Source organism: Lemur catta, chromosome 6, assembly GCF_020740605.2.
Source record: "Lemur catta isolate mLemCat1 chromosome 6, mLemCat1.pri, whole genome shotgun sequence".
NCBI lineage: Eukaryota > Metazoa > Chordata > Mammalia > Primates > Lemuridae > Lemur > Lemur catta.
In genome coordinates this window covers 20,739,621-20,764,774 of record NC_059133.1, presented here as the reverse complement: position 1 = coordinate 20,764,774, position 25,154 = coordinate 20,739,621, and the positions used below count along the sequence as shown (strand labels likewise).

General features: G+C 37.5%; 1 protein-coding gene across 10 annotated transcripts in view; it reads right to left on the bottom strand.

Annotated features, from left to right (window-relative positions):
* Window positions 1–25,154, bottom strand: part of ANKS1B (ankyrin repeat and sterile alpha motif domain containing 1B) — a 950,573-nt gene that overhangs the window by 284,091 nt on the left and 641,328 nt on the right. For all 10 annotated transcript variants that reach the window (XM_045553160.1, XM_045553161.1, XM_045553163.1 and 7 more), the window contains one exon: window positions 17,630–17,728. In XM_045553160.1, coding sequence (XP_045409116.1) covers window positions 17,630–17,728 — 99 coding nt within the window. The remainder of the gene's footprint in view (window positions 1–17,629; window positions 17,729–25,154) is intronic.

Below are 25,154 nucleotides of genomic sequence, written 5' to 3'. Positions count from 1 at the left end.
TTGGGTGACTGGCAGGGTTGCTCTTACAGGGGTCTGTGTTCAGTGAGGAATCCAGGAGCCTCAAAAGACTCTGCCAGTGAAGGTGGCTGAGGCACGTGCATTTGATTCAAGGGACAATAGGTGAGCATCGAAGAGAATGGATTTCAGGATCTGGCACTTTGACTGAGCCCTGGCCTAGCTCCCATGGACCATGCCTTAAGTTGAAGAGGTTTCAGTAAAAGAGCTGTATCATAAAACATTTTTGGGACATTGGGAACAGAAGGAGTCAGCAGAATTGGCACCAGCAACTTCATCAGCAAGAAGAGACGGTGCCATATTGCAGATATTGGTGCTCTCAGCATTGGGCACCAGCAGTTGGCAATGGTGCCCACATTGGCAGGCTTCAGTGGCATTGGCAGAACATTCAGCTGGCATTGGCCGACGTGCCCTTGCTGGGAGGACACTGGGTATCACAGCCAGTAGCACAGACATCAGTACCTTTGACACATTGGGCACCTGCAGCTCTGAAGCAGCCCTTGGCAGTCATTAGTAGCAGATTTGGCAATTTCAGTGGGTATTAACAGGACTGAGAGCTCTTTTGGTAGGTCTTGGTGGCACTGTCTCAAGTCTTAGTGACAGGAGACATCACCACAATAAGCTAGAACAAGAGAGGCAGAAAAGGGCAGATGTCACACAAGTTAGCAGGTAGTCTAGTTAACAGTGCACATGTGACATTAGATACTTAGAATGAGTCATTAGGAGTCATTTCAGGAAGGCCTAGAACATGCAGGGAAGTGTTGCTCTGTGATTGTTGTTGTAATCCTATTTTGAAGCCCTGGTTGGAGTTCCTGAGAACCCCTTTTATATTTATAGTTAAGGGATAATCTAAGAACGATTCCACTACCATTGGAGTGAGAACAGCAGTCATAAGAAAAAATAGCTTGATCCTCAGGAAAATGTTTCCAGCCTCATAGCCTGGTTTTTTTTTTTTTTTTCCTTTTTGGCAGTTTAGAATTTTTAATTACATCAGACAATGGAGTGACTAAGAATCTTCAGCTCTACTTATGGGAATCTGTAGTACGGTCAGCTCTCACAATAGTTTCAGTAGTTATGATTTATTTAATTCAACAAGATTTTTAAAGCAATATATATACACATACATATATACATACACATATATATCCTATTTTGAAGCCCTGATTGGAGTTCCTGAGAACTCCTTTTATATTTATACTTAAGGGATATATGTTATGCATATATATACACACATATATATAATATATATTAAATATATACACACACATATATATAACATCATCCTAGGTATTGTATAAATGCCAAAGAGTATAAGCTCCTACCTTCTAGGAATACGTAATTTATTGGAAGGAGATGTATACCCAAGGAATATGTAATTTCTGTATACCCAAGGAATATGTAATTTCCTTGAGTATACATTTGGAATATATACAAATACAGTCATGTGTCACTTAGCAACAGTGATCAGTGATGCATTCTGAGAAATGCATTGTTCTGTGACTTTGTTGTGTGAACATAATAGAGTGTAAAGTATGTACACAAATCTAGATGGTATAGCCTACTGGAGACCTAGGCTATATGTGTTGATTATTGTTCCTAGGCTACAAACCTGTGCAGCCTGTTACTATACTGAATACTGTAGGCAACTGTAATACAAAACACTAGGCAATAGGAATTTTTCAGCTCCATTATAATCTCACAGGACCGCTGTCCTATGTGGTCCACTGTTGACTGAAACATTGTTATGTGGCACATGACTGTATAAGAAAATAAATTAAGTGCCAAAGTTTTTATAAGTTCCAGAAAAGAAAATAAATTATTCCGAATGGGTTGGAGAAATTTGGGGAGACTTGGGGTTAATATATGGGGAAGTAAATGAATGTGTGTGTGTGTATGAGAGAAAGAGAAAGAGAATGAATATGGGCATCCATTTCTCCATATTGTCCCTGGTCCTAGCAGGAGCACAGGCAGTATCCATTGTCTGGAGTGATTCCTTCAATGCCCTATTTGGCTAAAAATACCTATTCATTCTTTGAGATTCAATTCAAGCATCATCCACCTGTCCAGAAAGCCTTCCTTGACTCCCATGCATTTAGCTCTTCCCTCCTCTTGTAGCATTTTCCATTTAGTATTCTAATTTTTGACATATCTGTTTCTGTCTAAAATGTAAGTAGAACTCCTCGGGGCAGGGACTAAGTCTTATCTATTTTTCCATTCTCATCTCTGAACTTAGCATAGGGCCAAAATGAACAGATAGCCTGATTAAATGGATGGACAAATCAGCAACTTACTGACAAATATCTGGGCACAGCAACGTGGGTGTCTGCAGACCTTATGCATCTGGAGTTGCCCCAGCTGTCTTCCATTGGACGCCAAGACTACTGGGTATGCTAAGGTTTCAGGATGTAAGGTCAATTGTTAACTTTGTGTCTACATCATGTAGCACTTAGAAAAGTGTTCTGTCCAAAGTGGCTGCTGGTCAGTGTTGGTAGAGGATGATGTAATTGAGTCCCAGAAGTGAGAAGCAGGGAAATTATTATCTTCTTCTACATTTGTGGCAATAATCTCCTGTACACTTGTGAAGAAAATTTCACATTCAAAGCTTTTTATAATACATTTATTTACCTCTTAGTATTTGGAAAATTGTAAATAGAATCCTTTGCCACCAAGCAGTGGCTTCTAAGCAGAACAGAGGGTTGAGGGTTAAAACAGATGGTACATTGAAGAAAAAAGCTTTTAACCTGTCAGGACTCTGTGATTCATAAATTATAGCCTTTAAAGTCATTTCAAGTGTATCTATTTAGTAGTTATACCATCATGAATTCATAGAACAACAAGTAAAGTTAAGATGTATTTTCCCTTGAAGATATGAAAGAAGGAATCTGGCATTTTCCTCTGAAAAGAGCAGTAGTTATCTGTTGACTAAAAAAAAAAAAAGACTGAATTTCTATTTCCTAAAATAGAGAATAAAAGATAATAGATCTGTGCGAGATAATGCAAATGGCCAGTCATTTTTTTCCCCTAAGGTAAATGCATTGGTAGGTGATTGTTCTATGTACAGAGACAGGGTACTCTGGTGATAGAGGGAGTAGAGGAAAACAGTTAAGAACATAGACTCTGGAACTGGGCTGATAGTTCGAATCCCCACTCTCACACTTATTAGCTGTAAACACTTAGGCAAGTTACTTAACCTCTCTGAGCTTTAATTTCTTCACCTGTAAAATCTGGACTTACATTTGAGACTGAAATGAGTTAGAATTAATCTAATAGTGCTTAGAATAGTGTCTGGCACATAGGAAATTTCTTTTTGAGTGATTGCTGTTAGCATAGGGGTTTGCCTGGCAGTGTCTTTCTGGCATGCTCAGGGGAATGTGGATTCTTAGTGTTCATTATGGGTCCACAGAAGACTAACCATCAGGCTAGAACCCAAAGCCAAAGGAAAGATGTGAGGACTAGTAGTCTTTGAAATCTAAAATCTCACTGATCACTGACAAAGAAAATAACTACAAAGAAATGCCAGATAATGAAAAAATGCTTAGCTTAGGGATGGGAGAATATTAATTATGTCAGTAGGTTAGGCTGCTCCATTGAAGCTGACTACAGGTATCTGCTTGGATTTGAAAGATTTGACTCCTTATAGCTGGAAGGGCAAAGTGATGAATGAAATTCATAGCTGGATTGATGATACAAGCTGTATTTCAGAGGATGGCTATCACAAATGAGAAAAAAGGTAGCATATCTATCTGCCTGAACAAGCTAAACAAATGCTTTGGGTCACTTTGTGCTTGGGGTGTCATGAGCTATCACAAAGCTCCCACAACAAAGAAGAAAGAAGTCTTTAAAGTGTATAGGAATGACTTTTTAACTCATTGGTCTCCTATTCCAGGAACCTTCTGATCCCTGAACAGAAGAGACCTTCCCTTCCATTTAACAACCAAAGCTTGTACTTTTACTTCTATTATAGCTTGTTCCATGCTCTGCCTTGTACTGTATTAAAACCACTTGAATATGGGTCTGACTTCCTTTGCTAGACTAAAATCTCTTTGAAGTCAGATACTGTGTAATTTCATCTTTTGTTCCCCCTCCTCTCACTGTATCTGGGGCATAAGTAGATGCTCAACTCATTTGCAGACATTAGTTGAACAGAGATGTCTCACTTGAATGCTAATGACTGAAAATAAATACGGCCAAATTCTAGTCCACTATTAAATTAGCACTTACTTCAATTGTATGGTAAAGGTAGGTGATAGCGGCTTATTCAAAATGGTAAATATGTTGTTTAATAGCTTATTGTTCTGCTTTTCTATGAAGTTGCTGTCAAGGTCTGACTACTCAGTTTCTCAGTTCTCTTCCATTCCATTCTATGCCATGTACATTCATTGACCCCTTGCTGTTTAAGGTAATCTCAATTTCCCCTCCTCTCCCAACTAATCTCCCATTCCCACTTAGTGCCAGGAACTGACTGCATTCCCTCTAAGAGGTGCAGACAGGAAGCCCTGTCATTATTATGCTTATTCTGGAAAATAATAGATAACAATGGAACCCATCACATTAGGTTATTGTGAATTATAAATATAAAAATGTATATGAAGTAATTTCTTATTCATTTAATCTCTTAAATAGGAAGGCCCTCGTTTATGACTTTAAACACCTCCCATTCCACCTCCTGATGGGTTAAACAATAACTCTTAAATATATTCCAAGATGATTCATTTAATGGATGACAATCAAATTGGAAAGTTTTGCCATTTTCTTATCTAGAAAATGAATAATCTGCATTGTGAGAAATCCAGCAGGAAGTGGAAAGCTCATGATGCAATGCAGTCACAGGCATTTCCAGACTCCCATGTCAGTAATTGAGTTCTTTTTTGTTACTTCTTGGCCTCAGGCAAGAGCAATGTCAAAAATTCATTGATTTTTGTTAATTTAGTGAGAATTTATTGAATAGATGCAAGTGGTCATAACTAATATTAATTGAGTTCCTCTAAGTGTCAGGAACTTCATACACATTTTTATATTTATAACTCACAATAACCTAATGTTATAGGTTCCACTATGATCTGTTATTTTCCAGATAAGGAAACTGGGATTAGAGAATTTAAGTAACCTGCCCAAGGTGACACAAGCAATAGGTGGCTAAACTAGAATTAAATTAGGTTTAACTAAAAGCTCAAGAGAGTTCATTTTTGAGCCCCTGAAAGACTGCAAGTTCCTAAAAGATCCTTAAGTGGATTATTTAGCTTACTCATCTCAATATCCCCTTAGTATCCTTAGGGTGCTTTGAAGTGCAGTGTTTAGACAATACAGTGATGTGATTAAGAACCTCAGTTAAGCTGCCTCAGTATGAATCCTAGTTTATCCATCTAAAATAACATTCACAAATTCCTATCATTCTCTGTCCATTCCTTGCTTACTATTTCTCCACAGCATTTATCCTTTCCTGAAATTACATTTTGTAACTTCTTTTTCTGGGTCCCCTACTAGAATGTGAGCTAGATAGAAAGGTCTTATAGGTCTTGTTTCCCAATACCAGATTCTCAGTAGCTAGAAGAATGCTTGGCATGGCATGTCATATGTGGTTCATAAATATCTATTGAATGAATAAATAAAAGCAGATTCCTTTTGCTCATTGTTTATGCCTAGAGTAGTAATATTCAGATACAATTAACAGGCTGAAGGAAACTTACTTTTTTCTTGGTTCACCTTCAACCTTTTTAGAAAATTATTTAACAGACATGGATATAGCAAATGTACTATGTCGACCACCATTTTAAGTGCTTTACAAATATTGACTCATTTATTTCTCACAACATCCCTATGGAATAGGTAAAATCATTACATCTATCGTAAAATGAGGAACCAGGCACAGAAAGGTTTAGAAAGTTGCCTGTGGTCGTGCAATTATGTAAACAATGGAGCAAAGATTCAAACTCTGGAAGTCTGGCCATGTTCCTTCCCAATTCACTTGCTGCTTCCTGACTTAATCCTATAAAAATGTCATCTCCATGGAGTTTAATGCTCTAAGGATGTGTCTTCACTTTTTTTCTAGAGAATGCCCTTCCATCTTGCCTATCTTTCCTTCCTCTCTAACCAGATTAAAGAAGAAAAGAAATACGATTATTTTACGTATTTTGCTTTATTCTGTTCTGCCTTTCCATCTTTGAAACAGCCATGCATGCTGTCAGTGCAGCTTCTCTCAGGCTCCCTTCAAGGAAAAACAAGTGATCCACTCCTGCTGCCCAAGGGACAGCACACCTGGTCTCTGTCTGCCTCTCTTCTTTTTCATGTTTGTCTCTTTCCTGTCTTTCTAGAGCTTTTGGATGCTTGTCATAGCCGTTCCCTTTTGGCCTTGAGCAGGGAATTCAGTGGTCCATGGAGGTTGCCAAAACTGCCTTTCAGAAAGGAAATCAGTATATTGAAAAGGTATCTGCACTCCCATGTTAATTGCAGCACTATTCACAAGAGCCAAGATTTGGAATAAACCTAAGTGTCCATCAGTGGATGAATAGATAAAGAAAATGTGGTACATATACACAATGGAATATTATTCAGCCATAAAAAGGAATGAAATCCTGTCATTTGCAACAACACGGATGGAACTTGAGAACATTATGTTAAATGAACTAAATCAAGCACAGAAAGACAAGTCTTGCATGTTCTCACTCATATGTGGGAGCTAAATATTAAAACAGTTGATCTCATGGATACAGAGAGTAGAATGAGGGTTACCAGAGGCTGGGAAGGGTAGCGAAGAGAGGGCGATAAAGTGGGGATGGTTAATGGGTACAAAAATATAGTTAGATAGAATGAACAATATTTGATAGCACAACAAAGTGATTATAGTCAACAATAAGTTAGGATATACTTTAAAATAACTAAAAGAGTAGAATTGGAATGTTCCCAATATAAATGATATATTCTTGAGATGATAGGTACCCCAATTACCCTGGTTTGATTATTACATATGATATGCCTGTATCAAAACATCACATGTACCCTATAAATATATACAACTACTATGTCCCTATAATAATTAAAAATAAAAGATTAAAAAAATTAAAAAACTGCCTTTAAGCATGAAACCTAAAAGGAAGCCCAATTTTATAAACAATCCTGTTTTTGCTTTTAGTCTGTTGGTCCTTTCTTTTTTTTTTTTTTTTTTAATCCTTTTATTTTTTTATTTTTTTTTTATTTCAGCTCATTATGGGGGTACAAAAGTTCAGGTTATATATATTGCCCATCCCCCTCATCCCCCTGAGTCTGAGCTTCAAGTGTGTCCATTCCCTGGACAGTGCTCTTCGCACTCATCAAGTAGGTATACACCCATCCCTTCCCCTCAGCCCCCACCTCTGTCTGATATCCAATTGGTGTTATTCCCAAATGTGCACTTAGGTGATGATCAGGGAAACCAGTTTGCTGGTGAGTACACGTGGTGCTTATTTTTCCATTTTTGGGATACTTTCTTTTCCTACCCCTTTCTAATTTCTGTTACAAGCACACACAGGTTCTCACAGCCCTGGGTCTCTGATACAGCACAGTATTCACCCAGGAGGCCATTGTCATGAGCACAGATACCTGGGATTTAGTTCCAGTTCTGTTAATAAGGCGCAATCTGCCTAGGGGCAAGTCAATTAACATGACCAGGACAGGTAAGAGGATGAGTTGGATATTTAAAGGCTCTTTCCAGCTCTAAATTGTGATTATTCATTGAGGAATTATGTAAGGAACAGAAAGTTCTCAGATATCTAAATCCCTGTTTCTCTCACTGCTGATTGCAGGATAGCTCCAAGGGAGCCATTGTTCTTTATTAAATGAGAGTGAACTTCTCAGAGTTGAAGGATGACAGCTGCTGGGCATAGCAATAGATCAGAACCGATTTACTTGCTTCCTTCCTCCCCTCTTTCTCTGTAAATATCAGGGGGGATTATGAGTAAAAATGATATTTCATCTCTGTAGTCTACATAATAAACTATTCCAAGAGAAATTTATTTAAAAAACATTAAAAAATTCTCCCTCGTTAGCTTAGGAAGAATGTAGTAGACATGTTGCTTTCTGAAATTGTATAAAAACTTTGGAACAGAGCATGGGTAAGTTTGGACTATGCCACTCTCATACCCAGCAATTCTTTGAATATCTATCCAGCCCAAATGGTTCGAGCTATTTTGCACTCTGTATGTACTGGGTTTTGTCATTTCAAAGGGCACAAACAGCTTTACAAACATCAGCCATCCCTTCTCTCCATGTGTACTTGTACAAGACCAGTTATTGGTCCTTGCTTGTAAACAGAAAGCATGACGCATGGGGGAGGAAGTCACTCCAGGAATCCTAGGCTACCAGTACTGTGGGTGTCATATGCACAAAAGACATGCCTTACTCCTTTGTAAAACAGCCAAAAAATAAGGAGCTCAGTCTGGAAATACCTTCAGGAGTCCTAACCTGACCCATTCAGGACTGACCTCTAATCTGCATTCTTGTTTGGCTCAGTACAGTCTAATAAACATCAACTAAGCATTGCTATGTTGGGGTGCTATGTACTCCATGCTTAGGAAATGAAGATATGGCAAAGATCCTAATCTTGAGTGAGCAATACAAACTAATCAATCGGTAGTTTTATAAAGTGTGATGGGAGCACAGAAGGGTTAGATCATCAACCTAGCCCAGAGAGAGGATGTCATAAAAGGTTTCTCCAAGGCATAAGTTTTAAGCAATGAGTGGGAGTCACCCGTGTGAAAAAGGGCTACAGTTAAGGTACAGAAAGGAGATTACATTTTTGTCACAGAATGGCTAGATTCTCAGGAATTCTATCATCTCTTCCTGGGAAGAGAGACTATACTTCTTGGCCTACTTTGCAGTTTAGTGAGGGTCATGAACCTGAATCCTGGTGAATGAAATGTGGTCTAAAGTAAGTGATGCACTTCCAGACCTGGCAGCAGGACATCCTGTGTCATCTTCTATGCTCCTCTCTAGGCTGCCTTTGTGGTAGCCCTCAAAGAACTCCAAGGCGAGAGAACCCGTGACGGAAGAAGCCTGAGTCCCTGAAGGAAAGCAGCCTGACCCATACTGGACTCAGCATGAGTGAGAAATAAATTTAATGGTGTTAAACCACTGAGATTTTGGAGGTGTTTGTTATAGGGGTTAGAGTTCATGACCCTGGTTATATAGTGTGCTGGCTAAGGAATAATAAGAAAGATCTGAATGACTTACTGTCACTTCAAAATTTATATACCCCAAATTACTTAAGTTTTTGACCTGAGGTCAACTGCTGTTTCTTCCCTCCCCATTCTCCAATAGCACCAACATTTCTTATGAAAAGAGACTGAGAGTGATCTTTTACAGTCTTACAGAAAGTCAGCTGCTCCTCTTGAGTGTATTCCCAGCACTTTGTATCTTTTTAATGATATTTCTTTATTATATATACTATTATATAATTATACATTATATATATTATGTAACATGTATAATATACAATAACTATAGTATACATTATATGATATATTAATATTATGTACTATAAAATGTATATAATATATAGCAAAGAAATATTATGTAAAATCTATTTTCCTCATTAGAATATGCATTTTGTGAGGGCAAGGGCTGTGTCTGTATTACTCATTATTGTAACCTTAGCACTAAGGGAAGTGCCTGGTGCACAGTAAGCACTCACAATTATTTGCAGAATTAATGAGTGAAGATAAATATAATAGGATGAAGACCAGGTTTTTATGAAGAAAATGGAGCTCAGCTTGGACGTGTTTATTTGAATGTCCTGTGTCATATCCAGATGCAGGTGTTCTGAAGCCAGACAGATCTATGAACCCAGACAGAGGTGTGGAGGTCACTGAAGTGAGTGATAGTGGAAGGTGTGTGGACAGAGGAAGGTGTCCAGGGAGAGTACGGGCAGGAAGAAGAGGAGAGGATTAAAGCTGAATTGAGGGGTATATCGAGGTATAAAACGGACTGAGCATAAGAAGCTAATGAAGGAATATTAGGAAAAAGAAGAAGAACAAAATGAGTATTGAGGCATGGAAACAAAACTTTGGGAGAGTCATAGTTTTGGGGTCAGATCTGGGAGTATAGAACTATTCAATAAACACCTGTTTATTAATTGAAACAAATCCTGAACACTGAGGTATATAGTCCCATGAAGATGGCCAAAGGGGCTGACACCTTTTCTAATAGATGTACGGATGATGTCATCCGCATTCATCACTACAACTACCCTTGCTACCCACCTCTCTGGGATGATGCCAGGAGGCTTGAGGGCCATGCTGGGGCCTTTCATTAGTCTGATGCAGTAGGCTCTATTTCTGATCTGTGTTTCTTCCCCACCTGGCAGATTCTCAGAACTAGTGAACAGCTCCCAGTCTAGCTAGAGATTTATTGATAATATAAGTTAGGGATCAGTAAGCTATGGCCCACAGACCAAATCTGTGTTTTTGTAAATAAGGTTATATTGGAACACAGCCATACTCATTTGTTTCTGAATTGTCTATGGCTGCCTTTATTCTGTAACAGGATTGAGTAGTTGCAACAGAGGACATATGACCTATAAACTGTAAAATATTTATAATCTGGCTTTTTACAGAAAAAGTTTACCAATCCCTGATCTAAGTGAGCATGCCTGTTTGTCCCAGAACAATAAGCCATTTTCAGAGCTGAATGGAGCTCGTAAAAACCCTGGGAATACCACCGCCTGTCTTACCAAGGACCAGACCTACAGGAAATGCAATATTCTATGCCTTCAGTTAGTTAGACTGAATCCAGGCTTGCATTTACTTTAGATTAGGACCTCTATTTTAACAGTATGTATGTGTGTGTGAGATTCTACTTGACAGTGTATCTTTAACTGATGTCTGCTGGGTGGTAGGTCAACATGGGGTGGCTCTAGGTTTAAGACACCAATAAAAAGAAATGCAAGTAAAAAGAATGAAGGTAGATGGAGAGTGAGTGATGGGATGGAAGAATGAAAAGTTACCCTGTCAAAAGGTACCATGAGAGCGTCTGTGCCTGTAGCCTATATTTTGTCATTGCCCTACTGAAAACGAGTAGAAGTAATAGGAATGCATTTCGATCATTTTTCTAGGTGACAGGGAAATAAGACTGAGCCCTCCTTTCTAGACTTTTTAAAAAAAACATTGGTTGCACACTTTTCCCCTAAAGCTTATACACCTCCACATTGCATCAACCATCAAGACTAGAATTAACATAAAAAAAGACTAGAATTAACTAACATCTGAATTTTAAGGACCTTGAAAGAACTGAACTCTTTAAGAGCATAGTCTTGGATAAGAAGCCACATTGAGATAATGTCATATTCCTAATACTGCTTTCAAACTCTGAAATAATCTCTGATCCCATCATTTTAGGACTTTCATTTCTAGAGCAATTCTCTTCCACCATTTCACAGGGGTAGCAAAGTGACAGCTATAACTAAATCTGGCTTCCAATGCTGGTTTTGTTAATGAAGTATCTATAAAAAAACCCACTCACAATTGTTTCTTGGGAGGGGGGTATAGGACTTGTGCTCGCCAGTGTGCCACAGTTTCCACCCCTCCATGTTGTCTTTCCTTTAAAAATGTTTGAATTCTCAGTCCCTACCAGTGGACCTCTATGTCTCTGCTCATGACATTTTTGTTTGTTTGTTTTGGTCAATTATTGCTTTGATCTATTTGCTCTGATTTGGCTAAAAATTAAATGATCCCTTTTAACTTTCTAGCTCTGTTAGTTTTTTAAAAATGTGTTTTCTTTGCTAACATCCTAACGTCTTATCCAATAGAATTTGGCCAATTCATTTCCCTGATATAGATGGGGATATGTTCCTTTCAGTAATAATACACTAATCAAGAATAAACATGTTTTACAAATTTGTGATGCTTTATGGGATTATTGATTTGTGTGTATCAATCACTTAGATCAGTGACATTCAGGCTACGAAGACTTTATGTGCAATTGGTAAATCTCTGAGGTCCCTAATTTGTTTATTATTCTATCATATCATGCCACATTATACCTTACTTTACAGACCAGAGACATGTGCCTCTTTTTTTGGTGATAATCACAAATATGGCTTCTAAATCATCTAATCGTGAATGTCACAGTCCCAGGAAGATGGCCTGAGGAAATGAAAGATGCTTTTTTGTTGTAGTTGTTGATGAGTTATTCCATTTTCACCACAAATGAAGACATGGAAACCAGACCATGCAGTGGATCACTACAAACTGTATCTATGGTAGGCAGGCTTCTAAGATGGACCCAACTATCCCCACCTCCTGGTATTCACACTGTTCTGTCAACACGTCCTTTTGTGTGTGGACTGGATCTAGTGACTTTACATGGCAAAAAGATGGAATGTCACTTCTGTGATTAGGTTTCAAAGACTGTGACTTCCATCTTGCTAGCACTTTCTCATCCTCTCGCTTGCTCTGTTGAAGGTAGCTGCATGTTGCAAGGTGCTCCATGAGGTGGCAAGGAACTGAGGAAGGCCTCTGGCCAACAGCCAAAAACCCCTAAAAAAGTGATTGCTGCCTGTAACTGTATGAGTGAGCTAGGAAATGGATCCCTTCTGGTGGAGTCTGGAGACGACTGTTGCTCTGTGAAAGAACCAGAGGCAGAGGACCTAGTTAAGTTATATCTGCATTCCTGACCCACAGGAAAGGGTAGATCATAAATGTTGTTGTTATATGCCACTGAAATTTGGGGGTAGTTTGTTCCACAGCAATACAGAATCTTAATTTTCTATTGGAATAACAGCAAATTCCATTTTTTTTCCTTTTTAACCAAAGTCTCAAATTAAGGATAAAAAAGGAGGTAATTTAATCCAATCAGAGGTGTTCAGTGCCATTCAGTGAAAAAAAAAATTGAAAATATGTAGCTCCAACAAATAGTGGTTAAATTGAACTGAACTTAATCATAAAGGGCAACTAAAATACAGGTGTTCATTATACTGCAAAGCAGAAGTACAGTAGCAATGAACAAAACAATGAATACCAGACAGTGCACTATGGCCAAGAATCCTGTGATAACAACACTCACTAGTCATCAAATATTTTTGAGTTTGAGTTTTGAGGAATTCTAAGATTTAACTGTGGAGAGTGAATAGGGAAAGGAGATGCAATGGCAGAGTGGCAGAGGGCACCCGGTATCATGGAAGCCAAAAGAAGACAAGATGGATAGTTGTCAACAGTATCAGAGTCTGCTGAAGTCAAGGTAAGGTGAAGATGGAAAGAGGCATATGGAATTTCTGATCTTCTGGTTACTGGTCCCCTTACACTGGTTATAGGGGTGGCAGCAGAGAAACGTGTTGAACCCAAGCAGGTTGAGGGATGAGTAGGAGCAAAGGAAAGAAGGATAGAGAGTATAGACAACTAATAACTATGTCTGAAAGATATTGTAAAACTAGAAAAGATTAGAAGAGGAAATATTGAAAAATAGGGTGAGCATACACTATAAAATTTACTAATGTGCAGAGATATATTTTCAATTCAGGATGAGGGATATTAAGAGAGCAGATACAATATGGTCCTTGACACAAAGTTCTATAAACTTTCAAATAAAAATTCTTTGAATGTCTAACATTCAGGTATCATATTACCAAATGAAAAAAGCCTTTATGCCCTTTTAAAAAGGAAAACATGTTAAAGGATTATCCAATGACTTAGTCACATAGAGCTCTTACCTAGAAAAAGGCAAGTTACACATTGCAAATAAGTAAGCAGGCATTAATAATTTTCTTGTGTCTAAGAGACAGAAAAAGCACCATATGCTTAAAGATTCTAGGAGAGTACAAAATAAGCCATTTTCTCAGGGAACCTTTGGTTTGTTTTCTTTCTTAAAAAAGGAACAGGGTGAAATTTGATCTTCAGAAGTCCAGGGAAATTTTTAGACCTGAGAAAAGACTGAGTTGGGGTTGGTGAGGGAAGGGGATGCTGGGTGAAAATTGACAATTAAGCTTTACTACTGAAGCTCAAGCATTGCCAAAGGCACAGAGAAAGAATGTTTTTTGGGGGGGAATTTATGTGATGACTGTTCCAAAGCACATCTGATGTATTCAATGTGTTGAATGTATCAATTGTACTAGAGAACATGCAAATCTTTGCGTTGGTGAATATTGCAATATTAAAAAGGGCATATTACAGAAAAATTATTCGTACCAAAGGGAAAAAATTTTTTCTTTGAAAATTGAAGCAACAAATACAAATAAAGCATGGAAAATATGCTTCGAAGTTTGCTAGATTATACTTAGCACACCACCTTTTCTCTGTTTAGGAACAATCTCACTCATTCCAAAATACAATATGTTAATTAAAGAATCTCAGGTAGCAATCATGGAATATTTCTCATGACAGATGAAGAACACAAATATTCTGAAGGCCAAAATTATATAAACAAAATGAAGAGACATTTTGTCCATTTTCTGGCAGTGCAAAGCTAGAGTGAACGCAGATGAATATGCTGGCTGTAAAATTACGCTATTAACCATCTGAAGATTGGGCTCATTACCTAAGAAGGCAAAGCATCAATTTGTAGCATTATAACATTCTGTTTGTGCTGCTGAACACGTGTTTGGATGTTTTTATATATTCTCGACTCATTTGTGTTCATAGTAAGCAAGTCTGCATCAGCTTCTTGATAGAAGCTTAATTTTGTATTGTTTCCATTATATTGTTTTCTCTAATGGGGAGGATATTTTGTCTTAAAAATAAGCACTCCGTTTATTCTCCAAATAATTTGGGTTCAGATTCTTTTGTTTCTCATTATCAAATGGCATGTATAAGATTACAGATATATTTTAAAAATGAGGTATTCTGATTTAAAAAAAATTCAAATGTCATGTGAGGAACATATTTATTCATTAAATCACTCTTCATTCTTTTAATGTCCACGTATTGAGCTGAGCATGGTGGAATATTCAAGGATGTTGAACCGTCTCTGCCTTCACGATGCTTATGACATAGAAATGGCAGAATATTATTAGTACCTTCAGAAAGGAGCAAGCATAAGGCCATAAAATCTCAGAGGAAAGAGATCAGTGTATTCCCTCATTCCACAAATATTTCTTGACTGTCTACTATGTGCCAGGCACTGTTCTAGGGGCTGGGTATATAGATGGGAACAAGACAGTCAAGGTCCTTGTGGACCTTGCTTCCTGTGGGTGAGATGGAAAATAATGACAAAAAGAAACAAATAAATAATACAACCTCAGGTAGCTGTAGTGCTATGAAAATAAGAAAATAAAGCAAGACGATAGCAAGGACAGTGACAGCAAGAGACAGGTGTGTATTTTAGCTCACAAAGGCCTCTGAGAAGAGGTGACATCTGAGTAGAGTCTTGATAATATGTAGGAGTAAGTGTATGACACTTTGAAGGAGGGCTTCCTAGGCAGAGGGACCAACACAAAAAGACCTGGAGGCAAAAATGAGCTTGTCATGTTCTGGAACAAAAAGAAAGCCATACGTTACACTAGAGTGTAGGAGAAGGTAAGAGTGAGAGATGAGGTCATAGAGGTGGGAAGGGGCCAGGTCCTATTGACTTTTGTAGGGCAAGGTAAAGATTGTATTCTAAGTGAGAAGGAAATTCATTGGAGATTTTAAGCAGGGTGTGATATGGGCTGATTTAAATCTTAGCAGGATCATTCTAGATGTTGTATGGAAATTCAATTGTAGAGGGGTAAGAAGATAAAGTGGACAGAGATTAGACATCTATGAATAGTCCAGGGTAGAGAAGACCAATGAGAAATCGATTCAAGTAGTCTAACTGAGGATGACAGATTAGAATCCACCATGGTAGTCTAGCTAGTGCTGCTTGGTTTAGACTATGTTGATAATTACCAAGATGGTGGGAGAAGTGGTCCCATTCTGGGGGAAGTTGCACAAAGGAAGTGATATGATACTATTTGAGTTGAACTTCAAATGATGGGCAGCATGAGACAAGGGGGGAGTGTCATTCATTGATTTATTGAGTATCTTTCTATTTTTATGGGCCATACACTGTGTTACATGCTGGAGATACAGCAGTACTGAAGCCCTTGCTAAAAGTAAGAAGAAAACTAGTTGAAGAAGTAATATTTTAAATAAAGATACAAAAGTAGGGAGGCACACAATATGCATATGGGATTTACTTCTAGAATTAGTACTAAGGATGTTTTATTCTTTTCAATTTCGTGCAGAAAAATATATGATTGAACTTTGTATACTTGACTCTCCTTGAATTTGCAAAAGTGCTAAGTTTCTATCAGGAGAAACTGAGTTCACCAACAGGTAACTAATTTCATCAGATAACTTCCTCAGAAAACAGTGGTTAATATTTATTTTTCCCATTCTTGGAAGGAGAAATTATAGCCTATATACAAAGGAAAAGAGAAAAAGAGAGTACAAAACATAGAACAATCTCATAGATCTAGGTGCATCTATTTCAGTTAATCTGTGACCCTGACTACAATCTTGCCCCCCAAATCTTTTCCCAGATGGATGACCCGACTTCAACTTTCCCTCCCTCTAATTCCTATTTGTACACTGCCTCCAGAGTTAACCAGCCTACAGTAGTCCAGTCATGTCCATTCCCCAGTGCCTACAGAATAAATTTCAAATTCTTCAGCCTGACACACACTAACCCAATCTACTTTTTATGCTTTAACTCTGACTGTACTCTACACTCTCCAATTGTTTTAATCAAATTGGATTTTCTTCTTCTTCTTTTAAAATTGTTTTTTTTGAACTGTGATGAAATACACATAGCATAAAATTTGCCATCTTAACCATTTCTAAGTGTACAGTTCAGTCACATTAGCATATTTACATTGCTGTGCAAATCCCACTGGACTTTAAATCACCAGTTATTTCTCTAATGCTTCCAGCAATTTGTTGTCTGAACCCTACCCATATTTATATGGTTCCTTCTGGCCTCCTGAAATTCCTTTCCCTTTCCTTACCAATTACAATCCTATATATCTTGAAAGACTAGTGCTCAGATCCTACCTCTTCCTTTAGGCTCCTTTGAAACCTTATCTGGAAACAGAAGGTCAACTCTGTTGCTAGGTAACACACTGCTTGCAGTAAAAATGATGCCTGGTTGGTAAATTGCATCTGCACTGGGAGGATCTATACATGAACTATAAATACACAATGAGGATGTGATACCTTGTACTTCTCTGAGTGATGACTCTTGTCATTAGTCAGGTCTCTTGTAGGGACCCTGGAGGCTAAGTCTACAAAGTTGTTACAAGAGTTATTGCCCGTTATGGACTAGGAGGCTTTTAAGCTAAGGCCATTCCTGTACCCACCCACTATGAATCTAGTCTTCTTGAACCTGAGGAGTTACCTGTGGGGCTGGGACTGATAGTTGTACCAATACTGATTCCCAAAGAAGAGAAATTCTGAAGCTTCCTTACTGGCCAGCAGTGTTTCCTGTATGACATCCTTCTAGGTCAATCTAAAGCCAAATGTGGCCCACAGTAGTCTTGTGAGTCTGAATGTGCCAGTGGCCCTGAGAAGATCTGCATTTGTGGGTTACATCAGTACGCAGAAATACTGTACTAAATGCTAATAGCCCTTGCATGCCCAGACTAAAAATCACTGGGAATAATACATAGGGGTAGGGTAATAAAAGCATTGCTTACCTTTGGAAGGAGCTGGATTGCCTGTAGTATTCTTTGTCTGTGCCCGGAATTAAGGATTCCAATTTCCAACAAATCCTGATCTTCCATAACATTGCTTCCCTGAAACAAAGCCAGAAATGTTGCAAGTTAAATAATGCATTTATACTATGAATAAATAACAAGGATTTATTTAACACAGAGAAAAATAACCAATAAGTGATCTGATTTTTATAAACAAAGACATAGAGGCATTCTTCCATGAGAGTGAGGGCAGAGCAGGTCACCTTGTTACTGACGTGAAGGCGAAGTGAAAGCTTCCCTCCCCTCCCAGATATCTCTCATGGCCTACTATTTATGGTTGGATTATCTGTGTGGGCGATTCATTCCTGTGACTTAAAAGTCTGTCCCTGTAAAAACGTGAATGCTTCTAGGAAGAGTTGCCATTTAGGATTATAAGTGACCTATACATTGATGTGAATTAATCATTTCTTTTTTCCCCTTGAAAACTGATTTTGTGAGGAGGGCTGAGAGAAAACACTGAAGCATATCAGGAAGGTTAAAAGTGAGAGTTAATCATTAATTTTAAAATGTGGAATGCCGGACACCTGATCAAGATGTGGAGACAGAACAAGGCACAAGATGCAGGTCTCTGCCTACTGCTATTCTTATTCCTTCCAGGCCAGTGGTGGAAACGAATTGTTCAAAAGCAGTTAGAATGGTGGCACTGTGCTACGATGGTGACACTAGCTTGGGAGTCCAGAGGGGATCCAGGATGTCTTTTCAGAGGAAATGATGTCTAATCAGACATCTGAAGGATGGCCAGGACTTGTCACCCAAAAGAGGAAAGACAAAGGCCAGATTATATTGTATGTGATGCTGAGGGCTTTAGACGTCCTCCTGACCATAACTGGAAGCTATGGATAGGTTTTAAGAAAAAGAGTTACATGATGAGATTCCAAATTGAAAAAGTTTGTCTTCGTTTCTTGGCTGGCCCTCAGATTTCTTGCTTATAAAATGATAAAGTTGAGCCACACGATGTTCTAGGACCAGTTCAGTCCTGAAATTATCAGATTTCAATGATTTTTCTAAATGTCTAATATTTGAATATAGGAATTTATAGACTGCTCATTTTGTCTCTAAATTTTAATCTTTCAGAGTTTGTAAGGTAGGAGTCTTTAGCTTTAATTTGAAAAGTCTAGAAAAGTTTAGGAATTCAGATCACTATTTTTTTGGACAAATCAAACTCTGTCCCTTTAAAGTGTAACACAAAGACACTTATGAATAGAAATGACAGACTACCTATTTATGGAGAGTGATGGGTACTTGTTGGACATTCTAAGGAAAAGAGAACAAATTGGAAAGGGCAATTCTGGAGGCCGGCAACCATTAGGAGGCAACTGTGGTTGTTCCAGAGACAATGTGGGCACAGACTAAGGTGGCAGTTATGGGAGGCAGAAAGAAGTGGCTAGATTTGAAAACTATCAAGAAGTCTGACTTGGAGATTGAACCTGTGGAATGATGAAGAAATGTAGAGTACACGCTGGTTTCAAGCCCGGGCAGTGGGTGGGTTTCAATGCCTTTTCCTGCAATAATGATGTAGGAGGGGCAGACCTAGCATGGTGCAAAGTGAGACTAATATCTTTCCCTGGACAAGAATAGAATAGATGGATGTAAACAATTTAATATCAGACTACATTGTAAATGGATAATTGATTGCTTTTAGAAGGATTAAAGCCATTAGAATGGTACTGGAGCTAGGGATTTAAAATGGGCATTCACTGGACAAAAACATTGCACCTACTCAAAGTGTCATTCCTATGTTTAAGCTATATGGGCCATCTTGAAGGAAGCAGAACGATCCAGGTATATAGCAGCGTGATAATGAAAATCCTAATGAAAAACAAATAAAGCCAGTCTTGGCAATATGCCACGGGAAACATTGCTCTCAAGAAATTACTCAGTGCACACAATAGAGCATGGCTAAGAATATAAATGACTTCATTTTGAGAAAGTGTTATTATTTCCAGAAATGGACTGGCGTGACATGAGCAGGATATGTGATACCATTCTGAGTTTTACTCTTAGAAGGGTTTTCCAAAGGAGTTACCTGGCCCGTGAAAACATCTTTGGCCATTTATGTGTTAGAGCATTAACAGGTTTTCCATGTGCTAAATTACCAAACACAACTTCAGCTAATGCAAAATATAGGACCTGGTTTCTTTGCACAAACAGAAAACGTGCCGGGATTCTATAGTCTATAGTAGCTACATCTATAAGTAATCCTGAAAACTTGATTTCAGTGGCTGAATACTGAAATGATTTGGACAATTAATTAAATCCTTAAAGACCACTGTTCTTCCTCTATACTACTATTTTCTCTATCTTCAGTAAGGGAGGAGCCTTTTTGAAGAATTGTAGAGAAGTTAGACATTTTACTCTTTGGGTCAAATTTCCCAGCATATAGGATAATTACCAAACACTTTTAAAAAATGAGCCAAAATTATGGGGAGCATAATGAAAATTGTGAGAATGTGCCAAACGGAAAATGGTACTAATTGGGAAATGTTAAGAAAAGGATTCACTGTCTCAATGAGGCATGCTGTCAGAAATTTTCTATGCTTTTTTTTTTTTTTTTTTTTTTTTTACAATATATAGGGACACCAAAAATATCCTGGTACATCATTCAGCCAGTCTTTTGTCCAAACAGCAGGGGACTTGGAGTCTAAAGACCTGGATTTGGATCATGGCTGGGTAAACTTGGCTAAGTCATATATTCTTTTTAGACTTCATTGTCTTTATCATAAAATGAAGCAGTTTAATGAATATGCATTCAGTTTGAAAGTGCTATGATTTCAGTTATTTTTGACTTTTGATTAGTGTCATTATATATAAATGCAGTTTGTATATTTTGAAATTAAATTTAGTGTTTTAGAATTGGTGGCCTAAGGTTACCTTTAAGAAGTGATTATAGAGAAGTTTAAGAATGTTTTTTTTTTTTGACAAATAAATTTTGGTACTATGAACTTATGAAATTTCTTATTAAAGGAAATTTTAGAATATATTACTTTATAGTATTATAGATTCTTGTAGCTTTTCAGAGAAAAATCAAATGTTTCAAACCTTACAATTATCTAACCATTTTTTTTTTGCATGTGAGTAACAGTTGTGTCAGCAAGGACAGTAAACATTCCCATTCTTCCTAGGGAGCTGGAATTTATTCTGATTTTATCATTTGCCTTTACTAAATGTTAGAGCATCTCAGCTTAACTCCTTTTTTTTTCCTTCAGTAAAAGCTGACCACATACTCTAGCTTTCTTCTTCCTGCATCCATTTTTCACATAACTGCCAGATCAATAGTTTTTGGAACCGTACTCCATCATGCCCATCTTCCATTTAATCATCTACTATGCCACACGACCTCCCCATCTCCCCGGTACACTTGCTGTGCTGCTTCTTCCTCTCCCATTTACCGTTCAATCCACCAGAATAAGCTTTCTCCCCTTCATCGACTCCATAGAACTTCTCTGCCAAATGTTAAGAATGACCTCCCAACTCCAAATCTAGTTATGATTCTTTTCAATCTTGATTTCAAGTATTCACAGGCCACGTGTGGGGGATGGCTACCATACTGGACACCAGAGACACAGAACATTTCCATCATTGTAGAAAGTTCTATAAGACAGTACTGCTGTACAGTTACAGACCTTGAAACTCTAGTGAAATCACATAGATGGGGCGAAAATGGGACAGTAACAGGGAATCAAAAGAGGGAATCAAAAATACTTGTGAGTCATTCTTGGGATATAATTATTCATGTGCCTCTTAGTCAAAGTCTATGAACATTAAATTTGGGATTTTTTAACAAATTATTTTCTAATTTTTCAGTCACCAAAACATATTAGAAGCTTGTTCTACTTTCACTAGTATTTTTTTTATTATGGAGCTAGAAGTCTATGTTATGAAAATGACAAGTCCAATCGATAAATTATTTATTATTTTCTTAGCACCCTGTACGCACACTGTAGATGGTGTTTAGGGAGTAATAATCAATAGATAAAGTTGTTTAGTTAATGACTTTCTAGAATGAGAAAAAGCCCAAGGCAGTATTTTTAGGTCAGCTGTTCTTTTCCTGACAGGTAATGTCTAGGGGGTCTTCATTGCTTTCTTAAATAATGGAGTGAAGAAAAATCACCTAATATTTTACACACTGATAGCTGAAAGCTGAAGTTTTTCTGACTGTGGGGAGAATATCTTATGTATTAGATTTTTTTAGCTGTCACAAACTGATCAGATGACCAAACAGAATAAAAAGCAGTTTTATATTTAATTATTTATTAGGAACAGAACAGCTATTTATTGAAATTACCTCTCAAAAATATCTGTGCTGATGGCTCTGTCTCTCTGAACTCTAGCTTGAAAAGTTCTCCTATTTTCACAACTTTAATACTATATTATATTCATTTAGAAACTTTTCCTTCATGTTACAGAGTATATAAAATGCTAGGGAAACAAATTTAAGGACCATAGAGAACTGGTTTATCCTTAATATAAGCTTGAGTTGGATAATGTTATTTATTCTTTCTCTTCATTCCGTCGAGGACTAAAAAATTCAAGAGGATACTGTTGATTGAGGAAAATTGCTTTTGCTCTATAATTAACTAAATTAGATTCTTCTTCACAATTTGTGTGGCCTTAAATATTTAAAATAAAATAGTCATGTAACAGAATGACACCAAGATCTTGCAAACTCACATGTGGGAAAACACATATTTTAGTTTACTTTTAATATAACTTTTTTTTACAGCATAAATAACATGGTGGCATAAAGCTGTACATAATTTTCTTGGAATAGAAATGCTACCTCTTGGCTTCCATAAAAGCTTTGAGTCAATTTCATATCCATTTACAAGTAAGCCCAATGCATGTCTTTTTTGCATGATTATGATAATAGTTATTACAATAAATACCAGATTTATAATTCTCCTGTCAGTGTTGGAACAAAGCTTTGTTTAATTTATCATACAGAAACACGGGTTACTATAACTGATCTGATAATGGGTGATGTTCTCCTTCCAAGTTTAATTTCCTCTCTCACACTAATGAAATGGCAGTGGAAGAAAGTTTTATAGAACTTTAAAAAAAATCTCTCTACCTTAATCCTCCATTTAAACATATTCTGTCTACTATAATGAAATTTCTTGTATAAAATTTAACTAAATTTTCATGTTTTTAGCTTATAAAGAAAGTTTTCTGGATTCTTCAGAGCACAGGGATTACTGATTCAAATAAATGTTATATCACTAAGCAATTCAAGAGAACATTTTATAGATGCAAGTTATATATTTTAATAAAATAGATTATATCTTAGACTTATATTTTTTAAGATTAGCATTTAACAGCTAACATGATTTCAATGGATTGTCTATCACCAATTTTTTCCTCTTTAGTTTTGAAGTCTACTTCCTCTTTGAAACATCTGTTCTCAAGCTACAGAGAAAGAGAAGGAGTTCAAGTAATCAGGTATTTATTTGTTAAAGTGTTGAGGAGAGTTTGGCGATATCCTAAATTACAATTATGATTCATGAGACACATGTTCATGTGGATTTTAGAATTATGTGTGTCTATAAAAGACTGCAAAATCATTTATACAGTAATTTGTACTGACTTTGGTCAAAACTTTTAGAGCTACAAGAGAAGGAGCCTTTTCTTCATTTTTTAGGATGGTAATCCAGAGCTCTTTCAAGTAAGAAGAAAAGTTGATAGGAACAAAACATATTTGTATGCTCTTACTTTTCTCCAGATACGGATATATGTATAAATATAAAGTTTATTAGTACCTACTGTCTCCCTTCAATTTTCACACTAATGGCAGTTGGTATAAGTTAGTGTAAATTGCACACGTACTGTGCCAGGCACTGGTCTAAATGCCTTACGTATATTACCTTATTTAATTCCCACAACTACTCTATATGGTAGGTACTTAAATAATTTGTTCAAACAGCTGGTAGGAGCCTTTCTCATAACTTACCCCACACCACCTCAAGTGGGGTTAGTGTGGGAGAGAAAAAGTTCAGTTAAAAAAATTGATTAGACCCAAACCATTTATATTTTTACTCAAGAATCATATGAAATTCACATTTGAAAGCAAGTGTTCCTACTTATTTTATGTTTGAGTTCACAGGATTTAAGCAACAACAAACCCCCCTCTATGGAAGAGAAGTTGGAAAACTGACCTATTCTTTCTTCCTGTGCTCTAGTCCTTTCTGTTGACTAAATCGTGGAATCAGGCTTGGCAGGGACCTGGGTGGGTTGTAGTCTAAACTTTCTCTAACTAACCACAAAGCTTAACTTCTGCTTTGAAGCATGGTGTCTGGCTGGGTTTCACTGTCCCCAGAGGGGTAGGGCGGACTCTAAATGGTCTTTCCCGGCAGCTGAGTCTGAGCAGGGGGTGCAGCCTGGGTTGGGGGACACCTCCATCCTACTCTTTTATCTCCCACTGCGATGCAGACTGAGTGTTACAGGAGAGCTATTAGGAGAATGTGCCAGAAGCAGAGATAAAAGGAAAACAGCAGCTGTCCTGCGTCCTTTTCTAATGACAAGCTGTGAAGTTAAGAAAAATAATAATTTCCTTGGGTAGGCTGTACATAATCTTGGCAGGTATTTGAGTTTTGTTCTTCTATCTGATATGCTGAACATTTTTCCAGCACCTCACAAGAGAAGAGTGAGGTGAGTTTAGACACCCTGCTCTTAACAGGAGAGGAACATGGCACCTTTGTGTCTACAGCAGGCTCTTAAAAATGCTCTCTCACGGGTGATGTAGACTTCCAAACAGAAGTGCTCGTTTGTAGGAAGAGCAAACAGAATGTGCTCCTGGGTATTTCCAACACAGCCACACAAAATCAGGCAGAAAAAAGTGCCCCCAAAGATTACTGTTAACTACCAGCCATTAAGCATTTACTGTGTACCAGGTACTTTGCCCACCTTATTTATAAAACTTACAACAGTCATGTAAGATAGGAGATATTATTTTCATTTTATAGGTCAGGAAACTGAGTCTCAGAGATGTGATGCCATTTAGTCAAATTCACACAGTTAATATATGAGGAATCTGGGATCAGTGTTTTATTCTGACTCTGATACTGACACTCTCTTGACTACAGAAATAGAACCGACTGTTTAGTAGGGGATATTTTCTAGATGGAAATTCTAACCAATAGATATGTAACATTGCAAGAAATAACTCCCGTGACCCTATTTTCACACACACACAGCTACACATATAGAGACAGACCCCTGACAGTGACTGCCATAGTTACTCCAACACATTTTATTTCAAATAAATTATTCATCTTCTGAAAGGTCAAACAGTTAGTTTTCCTTCTAAACTACCTTGGTGTAATCCAGAGTCAAACACGCCAATAAAAGTGACCCAGGATGTTTCTGGCTAGAGCATTACGTAACTTGTTGTGTTCTGAACCAGGATTACGCTGGGATGTGGGACATATTTAATAATAGTATGGCATTAGGTTGCGTGAGAGACTCAGCC